This window comes from Canis lupus, chromosome 27, assembly GCF_003254725.2.
Source record: "Canis lupus dingo isolate Sandy chromosome 27, ASM325472v2, whole genome shotgun sequence".
NCBI classification, from domain to species: domain Eukaryota; kingdom Metazoa; phylum Chordata; class Mammalia; order Carnivora; family Canidae; genus Canis; species Canis lupus.
In genome coordinates, this window is record NC_064269.1 from 6,036,233 (window position 1) to 6,049,114 (window position 12,882).

At 39.1% G+C, this 12,882-nt stretch overlaps 1 protein-coding gene and 1 pseudogene across 1 annotated transcript; one reads left to right on the forward strand and one right to left on the reverse strand.

Annotated features, from left to right (window-relative positions):
* Nucleotides 1-6,770: 6,770 nt before the first annotated feature.
* On the forward strand, nucleotides 6,771-7,828 carry LOC112678172 (glyceraldehyde-3-phosphate dehydrogenase-like; annotated as a pseudogene).
* Nucleotides 7,829-9,594: 1,766 nt separating this feature from the next.
* Nucleotides 9,595-10,551, reverse strand: LOC112678148 (olfactory receptor 8S1-like). Its single transcript, XM_025477253.1, has one exon. The coding sequence runs from the start codon at nucleotides 10,549-10,551 to the stop codon at nucleotides 9,595-9,597; it is 957 nt and encodes a 318-aa protein (XP_025333038.1).
* Between the last annotated feature and the right edge of the window lie 2,331 nt (nucleotides 10,552-12,882).

Genomic DNA, 12,882 nt, shown 5'->3' on the forward strand with positions numbered 1-12,882 from the left:
ATAAAACTCTTAAAATATTTTTGATACATTGCTTTTTAAAAATCTCTTATCTAAGTTAATCCTATTCAGCAAAAATGACAATAAATTTTATAAATTGTAGTTTAAGTCTTTTAAAAACCAGGAACCTAATATGCTTTATGATAATCAAAGAACAATACTAAATCTGAGTTGTATGAGCTGTTAACTTGTAATATGTTTTAATGTTTAGCTTAAAAATAAATAAAAACCAACCACATGCTAATATACTGTCACAAAAGTTTCTCAGAGATGTCCTCTTACTGTGTGTCAGTATTTTTCTGTTTCTTCACTGAGGTACAGAATGCAGCCATATCAGGTGTCAAGGTACTCATTCTAAACTGCCTTATCCTACTCATTTTAGGGGTTGTATTGGATAGAAGGCTGATATTTATTATCCCTCAGCTAGTCCATAAAATACTTTTGAAAGTAAACTACTTCTCTGGATTTTTAAAAAAGATTTTATTTATTTATTTGAGAATGAGAGTGAGCACAAGCAGGGGTAGCAGCAAGAAGGAGAGGAGAAGCAGGCTCTCTGCTGAGTGGGGCTTGATCCCAGGACCCTGAGTTCATGACCTGAGCTGAAGGCAGATGCTTAACCAACTGAGCCACCTTGGTGCCCCAATTTCTTTGGATTTTATACTAACAAAATAACACTGTGAACAACATTCATTCTTGTCAAGACTATGAACATTTTTAAGAATTTGGAATTTAATTAATTTCTCATTTAATTAATCCAAATGAGAGAAATCGGTCCAGTTCTTCTATGCTTACTCTCTATTAACCTGGTTATAAGAACTAATTAGCATGAAAATACTCTAGCATCTTCAGAAGATATTAGAGAAGCTGCTTATCATGGATCCAAAGCCTGAAAACTTTTATCCTGGAATGGAAGCACCACAGTCTATCAGGGAGACAGCTACATCATGTGATGCTATGTTCCATCTCACTCCAGGCTCAAAGCATAGATCTTCTGACAAATGATACGTTCTTTCAAAGTAGGACAATGTCTTTATCTTAATATTTAGGAAATGATAAAATGTTAATACAAAATCTTCTCACTTACCTCCAAGAAGGAACACAGTGAATTCAATTCAGGCCGAAGTTTGAGTGGTTCCAGACTTAAAAATGGTGTGAATATAGGGAGTCATGGAGTAGTTCCTGAGAAAGTAGAGGCAGGAAGGGCAGCTTGAGGGATTCTCCCAAGACTGTTTACCAATTTTCCTTGAATTGCACACAGAAGAAAAGCAAACTCAGCTTTCCACATTTTTTTCAAAGACCATCTTAACAACTTTAGAATATAAAGTTGAAATTAAGTAGCATCATAAATAATCACCATCTTCCCTTCTACTGAAATTTCAACATTGGAGATTGTTTATGCCAGAGTGAGTCTGTGTCTAAAGTAAAATTAGACAATTTTGATAAGAGTTGCACATTGAAACAGTCGTCAAGTCGTTAGGTCTAATGAGACCACCAGCGTTTTCCAAGGTGACAAGTAGTTAAGGACTAATAATCAAAATATGAGACTTATTTCAATAAGTGTCTGATACTTGTCCTGGTATAGTTCAACTCAGAGGATGTTGAGGTCCTTAATTAAATAATTGATAAGTGAGGTTAGGAGAAGAGAAAGCTAAAATACTTCAGTACTTATAGAAGGGGCCTGGTGACCAGAATGAATTGTTATAAATAAGTCTCCTATTGTTCTTTACATTAATTCTTCAGCAGGGATCAGAGTGGGAATGGGTAATAATAGCAGAAAAATGAATTCTCTGCACGTATATGTCTGAGGACCTGATAAAGGAGAGTGTACCTTAGGGCATCAATATTTTCTGCCAATATTCAAGGACTCCCCTTCCCTAATGATTAGCATTATTCACTGACCGCCTTATTACCCAATAAGAGAACTGGAGGACAAAACTGAATAAACTGAGAAATACAGACACAGTTTAGGGAGCACTGAGAGGCAAGGTCTCTCTGTTGTGTGGAAGTTGAGGTGAGAAAGTGAAAAGAAGTGTCTCAGAGATCCAGAGAGAGAAGGTCCAGTGAGAGATGTTAATAAAACTATAAAGCAACTGGAAAACATTTGGAAAAAACTTTAAGAAAAATCATAGGAAATATTACCATGCTCCTATATTTTCTGATACAGAAGACATTTTGTAGCTGTTTTCCTACTCGACCTTATCTGAGGTCCTAAGAAGTAATACTTCAATGAAGTAACTTTAGGAAAAACAGCAACTTTTATTTTTCCAGTTGGGAGTCACAAGGAGGGCAGGAAGACAGAATGTCCTAGATTTAGATTGTTCTGAAGTGTTGGTCTTCCATGTCTCAATTGGCCACAGTGAAAAGATGTTCCAATCCTCAGTAAGTGCAGTTTGGTGAGAGATTTCGGGTGGTTTTAGGACTAGTTACTTAGTTTCTCTTAATTGAACATTCTCTGTGACTAAATATGATGTTCAAGAGAGTAAAGCTCAGTTCTAACCTCTCAGAAAAGCAATTATAGTTCCTGCAGTTAGTTTATTGGCTGGTTGAAACTGGGAGATCAAGAGAAAGATGGAGAAATAGCCTTTATTCCCTGGAGTTAGATCCTGAACTACATGAGTTAATTAGGGAAGTTGCAGTTTGTAAGAATTGTAGATTATCTCAGATGTTGACTTCAGAACTTGACTTAGAAATCTTACTGGAAACTCTTGGGTGAGAACTCCTGAGTATCTGGTGTTTTTTCTTTACTTTCCTCCCTCTCTGCCTCACTCTCTTCCTTCCTTCTTGATGTTGAGTTACAATTAAAATATAAAATTTTATATGTTTAAAATGTACGATGTGGTGATCTGACATATGTATGCTTTGTGAAATGATTTCCACCATCAGATTTTTAAAGATATTTTATTTATTTATTTGAAAGAGAGTGTGTGCACGTGTGAGCAGTCAGCTGGTGAACCAGGTAGAGCTAATATTGCAGATGAAGCTTAGATGAAGTCCACTGGAAGAATTCCCTCCTGTTTGTGGGAGGTCAGCCTTTCGTTCTAGTCAGTCCTTCAACTGATTGGACATGGCCCACCCACATTATGGAGGGCAATCTTCTTTGCTCTAAATCTGCCATATCAAACTTATGTTTTTGGTAGTATTCCATTTTGGAAAAGAATTATTTTTTAAATAGATGCCTTACTCTAAATATTTTAAAGGATTTAAAACATCCTCCCAAGCTTTAGAGTAATAATATCTTGCCATCCACCAGAGTAGCCTGGAGAAATATTCAGAATGCCTCAGACTATGTGGTATTTGTCATCAATGAACTGATCCATGCCAGTCACATTGATTACCATGGATGATGAGATTGGAGATGGGAAGGAGAAGATTTTTTTAAAATAAAAATTTAATTTTAGAGTAGTTTTAGATTTACATAAAAGGTGCAGGGGATCCCTGGGTAGCGCAGCAGTTTGGTGCCTGCCTTTTGCCCAGGGCACGATCCTGGAGACCCAGGATCGAATCCCACATCGGGCTCCCGGTGCATGGAGCCTGCTTCTCCCTCTGCCTATGTCTCTGCCTCTCTCTCTCTCTCTCTCTCTCTCTGTGACTATCATAAATAAATAAAAAAAATAAAATAAATAAAAATAAAAGGTGCAAAAATAGTACGGAACATTCCCATATACACCTCCTAGTCTCCATTATTATTAACATTTTACATCAGTGTGGTACATTTATCACAATTAATGAACCATATTGAAAAATTATCACTAAAGTTCATAACGTATCCATATTTCCTTAGTTGTTACCTAACATCCAATTTCTATTCCAAGATTCTATCCAGGACAGCACATTACATTTAATTCATGTATCCTTAGGCTCCCTTGATTGTGACAGTTCTCAGCCTTTGTTTTTGATGACATTGGCAGTTCTAAGGGGTACTGATCAGATATTTTTTACAATGCCCCTCAACTTGGTTTTATTTGATGTTTTTCTCATGATTAGGGCTGTGGGTTTTGGTGATGAGGCCCACACAGGTGAAGTGTCATTCTCATCACATCATATCAGGAGTGTATACTATCAACATGAGTTAACCACTGCTGACATTAATCTTGGTCATCTGTCACAGGTAGTATTTGTCAGGTTTCTCAACTTTTCCCCCATTTTCATACTGTATTCTTTAGAAGAGAATCATTACGTGCAGCTCACCTTTAAGGAGTGGCTAGTTATACTCTACTTCATTGAGAGTGCAGTTTCTATACAAGTTATTTGGGAATTCTTCTGAAAGGGAGATTGTCAACTCTCTTCCATTTATTTAATTATTCAATTATTTTTTTATATAAGTATCATATTATTTTATACTTTGGTTATGATCTAATACTATGCTACTTATTTTGTTGCTCAAATCGGTCCATCCTTAGTCACTGGGGGCTCTTTCATTTGGCTCCCGTGTCCCTTTAACATACCCATATCATTTTGGGGTGGGTTTTTTTGAGTACTTTCTGTTGCTATGAGATGCTTCAGGTTCATATTGTATCTTCTTTGTTTCAGCCTTAGAATCATCCAATTCTCCATGTGGCCTTGGTCTTTTTTGTTGGAGAATGGTGTTAGATATCAAGCTCTGAGTACTCAGTGTGCTCCTTGTTACTGGGATGTTGTTACTTTTAGGTCTTCTCAGCTGATAGAGTAAAGAAATAATGTGCATACCTAGCTGTCTATATGCACATATCTGTAAATATTTCTATATGCATCCAAAGAGGAGAATATTTTTATTTTTACCTTCTTGGAGGCTGAAGAAAGAGCCACAGACAACACTTTGGGATTATGGGTGATACTGGCTTTTTATCCTTTTCAAAAATTTTCGTATTTTCTAAAATAAAAGTGGATTGTTTTGTAATTGGAGAAATGATAGTGTTAAATACTTTTAAAGAATTGACTGATTGCAAGAAAATGGAATTATTTGTCAAAATTGTAGAGGAGTAATTATCATGTAGACATGAAATGTAAAAAATTCCATATATCATGCCTGGCTAATAGTAAAAGCTCAGTAAATATTGATTTCCTTATCTATTTTGCTAATGGCTGAGAAGAAGGCAATGATAAGATGTATGAATAAGAGGTATAAATTTAAAAACCTATCATCTCTTTTCCTCATTGATACCCAAGGAAAGAGAACAACCACTTGTTTCTAATGACTTTATCTTTCCTTACATTCTCATTCTCTTTCCTCACCCTCCACTGATCTTGGAGGTACAGATATGTGGGAACTTCTCTGTTTTTAGGTTGGTCCTGGGTTATCAAGGTGAATCACCCAACAATGGGAGAGAATGGAGTCTACTTACTGAGTGGGGATTGTGTAGGTATGTGAGGTATGCTTTGAGCCTTTTTAAGGTAAGAACATGAACATAGTTTTTATGGAAATTACAGGAAGTGGAGGCCTGACCCTTGTGTGCATCCTGTATTTTTGAAGGAAGTTTCCTTATAATGCCAGTAGATTGTTTATAATGCATTGATATCTGAAGGGGAATATGAAAGATCTCTGTGAGAAATTCTGTTATGAGGGGAATATTCCATTCTGAGAGTCATCTGTACCTACTTAGCACAGAGTATACTAGAGGAGGAAGGAAGATAATCCCCCAAAGGTATTTAAGTTGCAAGAAGAAATCATTGAGACATCAATGGTTAAATGTAGGCAAACTGAAATTACACTAATATAATAAAATTGGTGTCTATTTTGTGGAATTAAAAAAAGACATGTGAAATATTTGGCAATGATACTGTTTAGGAAGGAGAGAAGCCTGTTCATAAATGCATGTTATTAGTAACATTTTAGGTGTTAGGTTAAGTTGTGAGACCATGGAGGGTTTATGTTATCATTAAAAAAAAAAAAGCAAACAAATATGCAACAAAAAGTAAACTAAAAAAAAAAGATGTACATGTTTGGACTAATTATCACACGTTGCAAAGGATTATGATTTTTTTTATTGGAATTCAATTTGCCAACATATAGCATAACACCCAGTGCTCATCCTGCCAAGTGTCCCCCTCAGGGCCCATCACCCAGTCACCCCAACCCCCTGCCCACCTCCCCTTCCACTACCCCTTGTTCATTTCCCAGAGTTAGGTGTCTCTCATGTTTTGTCACCCTCACTGATATTTTCACTCATTTTCTATCCTTTCCCTTTATTCCCTTTCACTAATTTTTATATTCCCTAAATGAATGAGACCATATAATGTTTGTCCTTCTACGATTGACTTATTTTACTCAGCATAATACCCTCCAGTTCCATCCACGTCGAAGCAAATGGTGGGTATTTGTCATTTCTAATGGCTGAGTAATATTCCATTGTATACATATACCACATCTTCTTTAAAGGATTATGATTAATTAAATTCTGCAATATGAATTTTTAAGGCATATAACAAGAAAGAAAGGAGGAAAACCTGGCTTCAAATATTTTTGGAAATATTGCATGACAAAAAAATAGGTTAATATTAGAAACACTAAAAATGTTTTGCCATATCTATTTCATATTTTTCTTACAGTGAGAAATGGGAACAAAACTAAGCACGTGCTAACTTGTTTCATAAATCCTTGCAGTATAAAAGTGAATGGAAAAGAGAAATAATAAAAATAAAACAAGAATCTTCAAAATGTATAAATGATGAATCATATATTAAGGGTTGAATATTTATTAAAGATTAAAAAAAATTACACCATTGCTCTCTGCTCCTCCCCATTCGACAGACAGCCGCATCTTCTGGTGCAGTGCCAGCCATGTCCCCGAGACAAAATGGTGAAGGTCAGAGTGGACGGATTTGGCCATACTGGGCGCCTGGTCACCAGGGCTGCTTTTAACTCTGGCAAAGTGAATATTGTTGCCATCAATGACCCCTTCATCGACCTCAACTACATGGTGTACATGTTCTAGTATGATTCTACCCATGGCAAATTCCATGGCATGGTCAAGACTGAGAATGGGAAACTTGTCATCAATGGGAAGTCCATCTCCATCTTCCAGGAGTGAGAACCTGCCAACATCAAATGGGGTGATGCTAGTGCTGAGTAGGTTGTGAAGTCCACTGGGGTCTTCACCCCATGGAGGAGGCTGGGGCTCACTTGAAGGGCGGGGCCAAGAGGGTCATCATCTCTGCTCCTTCCACTGATGCCCCCATGTTTGTGATGGGCATGAACCACGAGAAGAATGACAACTCCCTCAAGATTGTCAGCAATGCCTCCTGCACCACCACCTGTTTGGCTCCTCTGGCCAAAGTCATCCATGACAACTTTGGCATTGTGGAAGGCCTCATGACCACCGTCCATGCCATCACTGCCACCCAGAAGACCATGGACGGCCCCCCTGGGAAGCTGTGGCATGATGGCCCAGGGGCTGCTCAGAACATCATCCCTGCTTCCACTGGTGCTGCCAAGGCTGTGGGCAAGGTCATCCCTGAGCTGAACAGGAATCTCACTGGTATGACTTTCTGTGTCCCCACCTCCAATGTGTCAGTTGTGGATCTGACCTGCCACGTGGAGAAAGCTGCCATATATGACCACATCAAGAAGGTGGTGAAGCAAGCATCAGAGGGCCCCCTCAAGGGCATCCTGGGCTATACTGAGGACCAGGTTGTCTCCTGCGACTTCAACAGTGACACCCACTCTTCCACCTTCGACGCTGGGACTGGCATTGCCCTCAATGACCACTTTGTCAAGCTCATTTCCTGGTATGACAATGAATTCAGCTACAGCAACCAGGTGGTTGACCTCATTGTCCACATGGCTTCCAAGCAGTAAGAGCCTCCTGGACCACCAGCCCCAGCGAGAATAAGAGGAAGAGAGAGGCTCTCAGCTGCTGGGGAGTCCCTGCCCTGGCTTAATCCCCCAACACACTGAGAATCTCCTGACCTCCAATTTTCATCCCAGACCCCCTGAGGAAGGGGAGCGGCTTGGGAAAATCTACCTTCTCATGCATATCAATAAAGTATAACGTATCCATACTCCCCCAAATTACACCATTAATGGAGAAAGGGAAATTGAAAAGTAAAACTGAAAACTCCTTGAATTATCAAGGAAGATAAAATAGGAAAATAGACATACCAATATGGCAAAATTGTAGGAAAGGCCCGAAATAGGTCTATCATGTATGGCATTTTGAAATTAGGTAAATGCAGGTTTTTCAATTATTGTATCACTAGATTATAGATAATTTTTTTTCAAGCCAAATCATTTGAAAAAAGGACTTAGGTAGACTTCGAGCATCCTCTAACTCTGGGGGATATCTGTCAAGTACTGTGCCTGGGTGGGAACAGAAATCCTGTGAGATGGAAAGGTTACCAACAGGGAAGAAAAATCCCCCAGAGCAAGACAGTCCCTTGAGTTTGAAATTTCAGGGATTCCAGAGTTTGAAAACAGAACTGTTGACTATCTTCAGGCCATGTTTTGCCTGAGCATAGAGTTAGAGGATTCCTTCCTTCTTTCAACTGCTGTGTACATTGGCGCAGTGAATTCCTCACACCACCTGAGGGCGCCAGTGCATCTATAGCCTTGGGTTTCGAATTCCTTTTCTCCCAAGGGTGTCCTCCTGGGGGTACCCTTACTTGTCTGACCCTTACTGAAGTCTTCTTTGTAAATTTCCCCTCATTCCTCCCATTCTCCCTTCTACCATCTGGTCTTCTCTTGTCTAATTTTCTTTTCTTTTTCTTTTCTTTCCCTTTCTCTACCTTGCCTTGCCTTGCCTTGCCTTCCCTTCCTTTCCCTGCCTGAGGAGGCTCATGTTTACCATTATGTGATACACCAGTTTTCTGTTGGCCCTCAGTCCTATGCTTATCCAGTGTACTTGGCTTTATATTACCTGGACTAGATGCCCACAGAGGATATCTCCCAGATTCCCAGGCTGGTGGCTTTTTCTTAGGGTCAACCAATGGAAAGTGTGGGTGAAAACTAAGAGAAGCAGCTAATCTGGTTCTGGGGGAGGCAAGGCAGTATCCCTTCAGCAGCCTCAGCATCCTCATTGATGACTGCCCCCTGGCCTTAGTACCTCCTCAGCATCCCAACAGTGGTGCCCCAATGACAAACTAGGGCTGATGGCTACCCCAGAAAGAGTGGATTCTCTCCCTGTTGCCACCAGGTGAAGGTAACAGGAGAGGCACAAAGTATGGAAAGCGTTTGTGAATCTTCCTTTGGCTCTGCCAGCCATTTTTAGATCCTTCTATCTTTTCTACAAGTCCCTATCTAGTCCAAGCTTATCCCCAACCTCCCTTCCAGCTCCTGAGTCTGGAATTTATGAGTCTTTATTATCAATGGCCTTCTTGGTGCTTTTACTTCTAGCAAAGCTTCCCCTCTAAATATTAGACCCAACAAGAATTCAGTTTCTTGTCAATTTTCTTAGTGCTAATCTCAATGGGAATGTTTCATAATTAAAAGGGAGAATAAATCCATTGTTTTGTCTCTGAATAAATTAAATATGAGCCAACATAAGCAAGTAGCTCTTGGATCTTCCCAGGCATTCCAAAGGAAACTAGCCCTTATAAGATATTTTGTCATTCTGTTATGAACCAAGAAAATTTTCCCTACATCTGTTTTTCAACCATCTGATAAGATTCTTCCCCATCTCCCAGTCATCCACTGCCTGTTCTCTGCTCTCTGAGCTGTTTTAAACCTTTTTGCAGCATTCTTTTCAGAGCTGATTTTACTTCCTTGTTCTTCAAGCTGTAAATAAGGGGATTTATTAGAGGAGTGACCACACTGTACTGTATGGAGAAAATCAGCTCCAGAGGTGAGCCTGAGGTTGGCATGAAATAGCGAAGAAAAGCAGATCCATAGAAAAAGCTCACTGCAGTGAGGTGGGAGGAGCAGGTGGAGAAGGCTTTACTTCTGCCTGAGGTGGAGCTGATGCTCAGGATGGTGGAGACAATGCGAGTATATGAGAAGAAGACCAGAAGCAAGGTTCCAGAGGCATGAATGATGGCAGAGCACACCAGGACTGTAAAGTTGGTGGAGATGTCAGAGCAAGATAGAGAAAATAGAGATGGCAGTTCACAGCTGAAGTGAGGGATGACCTGAACCTCACAGAAGTCCAAATTCCAAGCCATGAGGGTGTTAATGAGAGCATCCAGAAAGCCCAGTGCCCATGAGACCCATACCAGACCCCCACACAACTGTTTACTCATCAGCTGGCCATAGAGCAGGGGGTAGCAGATGGCAGTATAGCGGTCATAGGCCATGGCAGAGAGCACAAAAAGTTCAGTTCCGGCGATGGAAAACACGAAAAATGCCTGAGTGAGGCAGCCTTCTACTGATACTGATTTCTTGTGAGATACGAGATTCTCCAGCATCTTGGGCACAATTACTGAAGTTAAACAAAGATCCAGGAAGGAGAGGTGGCTCAAGAAGAAGTACATGGGGGTGTGGAGATGGGTATCAGTCATAGTCACTATCATTATCATCAGGTTCCCCATGATGGTCAGGAGGTAAATTGCTAGGAAAAGCACAAAGAGCAGAACCTGGATGTGGGGGTCAGCAGACAGTCCAAGGAAGATGAATTCTGTGATGGTGCTGTGGTTTCCTAAGACCATGGTAGAAGATGTTCCACTGGAATGAGGACAAAAAGACACATGAAATATTCACCTTCTTTTTGTGCCACCTTAGGATTACTACTTCCTTCTATGTATGCATGTATCTCTTTTCAGTGTGTTCACCTTTTGCATGGATTTTTAAAAAATCTACTCTTCCTCCCTCTCCAGAATTCTTCCCTCACTTGGTTGCCAGTTGCTTGGCTCCTGAACCAGCCGATTTGTGCTCTTTTCCCTTGTGACTACTCTCCCACAAATAAGCTCTGGTGACCTTTACATAATTTTTCAGTTTAGTTTATGACTGATTGGTTTCATCTCCTTGAACTGTGCTTTGATTTTATCTTGCAACACTACCAGTTAAATTATATCCAATATACCTCTTAGAGAAGTGATTCTAGTCATCTCTGGTTTCTTGAGTTACACAGTCTTTCACTCTCCATTTAAAAGCTCACAATAGACCACTATTACTTAATAATAATAATACTTAATAATAATTACTTATATTTATTATACTTCTAGTTTTCATGTGTCTCTCTCTAGTATATTTGTTTATTTGATTCAAGGGAAAAATTTGAAATGTATTTGTGTGTGAGTATGTATGTGGTGGGGAATGGGGTTAAGCAAGAATAGTGCTAATGTGTATTTTTAACGGTTAACCCTTCCCCCACCTCCAAAACTCAGATCTAGAAGACTCATTTAGTTCCTCAATCTGAACAGATAGGATTTGCATCTACTCTATATGAGCCTATGACCAGAATGTGAATTCTACAATGCTCCTGAATAATGATAAACTTCTCTGGTTGGCATTTAAAGATTAACCACTATTTGAAGTAATTTCTCTACCTGCAGAGAACTTGTTTTACTTGGTCTTTTCTGGATCCTGGTGATCAGTATTTTAAACATTCCCCATGTGGTTCTGGGTGGCTCTGTGCTGCAGAATCTGGTACCAGTTGGTCAGACAAAACTTGCTCTGGTACCCTAATTATTTTCCTATTCTCCACATTGACTTCAGCTGATACTTTTGGATTTTTTTCCTTTAAATCTTGGCCTAAATGCCACCATTTTTTTTTTCCATCTCACTGTAATTTCTATTTCTTCCATCAGACTTCTGTCTTGATTACTTCTTTCTCTGCCTGCACAGATTATGGAAAATAATGACACCCAATATTTAATTGATACCAATTATATGTAGGTATTATCAAACATTCAGCTTTTTCTCTATTTGAAGATCTCAACAAAACTATGGGGGCTACATTATTTCAAATTTTAGAATAAGGGAATTGAATCTGAAAATGTGGTAACTTGTTGGTATCTAGAGGATTAGTGGATAAGCTTTACATGTCTCCCAGGTGTATAAAGCTTCCATATCTGTGATTTTTACACTCTGACTAGCTGACATTTATTTGCTTAAGCACATCTACCTCACTCCATGTTCCCTTTTACCCCTTACCCTCTAACTGTTTTTGGCCTTCACTTGTATATCTATCTTACTCTGGCTTTTACTTTATTTCTTTGTTTCTATGGGTTTTAGTAGGATGTATGTGTAAGTATTTCTTTTTTCTCAGGTGCGTTGCTTGTTTATGGAGAATAGATTTGGTATTTAATCATCTATATTAAGTCCTGATCCTACAGCAGAATGAAAGGCAATATTGGGACCTTGATATTTGTTAAATGTAGAAAGAATGAATGAAGCAAATATGAGATATGTGCTTTGTTAGACGAATATCTCCAGCTTTAATTCTAACTAGAAATAAATGAAACTTGAGGCTGACTGAGAAGTGGTGGAGAGAGAAAAGGCTATGTGGGGTCGAGGGGCTCATTTTGTAGTGGTTGTGAAGGCAGAAGACTTATTTTCTTTTGTAATAACTGGTACCTAAAGATTCCTTCCCCCTGGGGGGCAGCTCAAACTTACTACCTCATTTTTGTCCATGTTGGGAGGGTGGTTTAAAAACATGACATTTAGGTGTGCACTCTATTATCCATCCTGTTGGTCAATTCAGTCATCTATCCATCTATGTTTCCACTCAATCATTTATCCATTAATTCATCAGTTCTCTCATTTATCTAATTATTTGAAATATTATGGATCTACTTTGTGCAAGGCCTCCTACTTGCAATAGATTGGCCAAACAACCTTAATGTTTGTTGAACTGTTGTGTGAATGTACATATTTGTTTTGCTTTTCCAGTCATACGTTAATGGCATTCAGAGCTGAATTCTTGCATTGGTTAATTTTTTTCATACTCAGCTTGAAACCTCAGATGCTGTTCCTTCATAAGTCCTCTTTCCTGGTATGGTAATCTTGACATCTAACCCAGAATTCTGATTTGACTC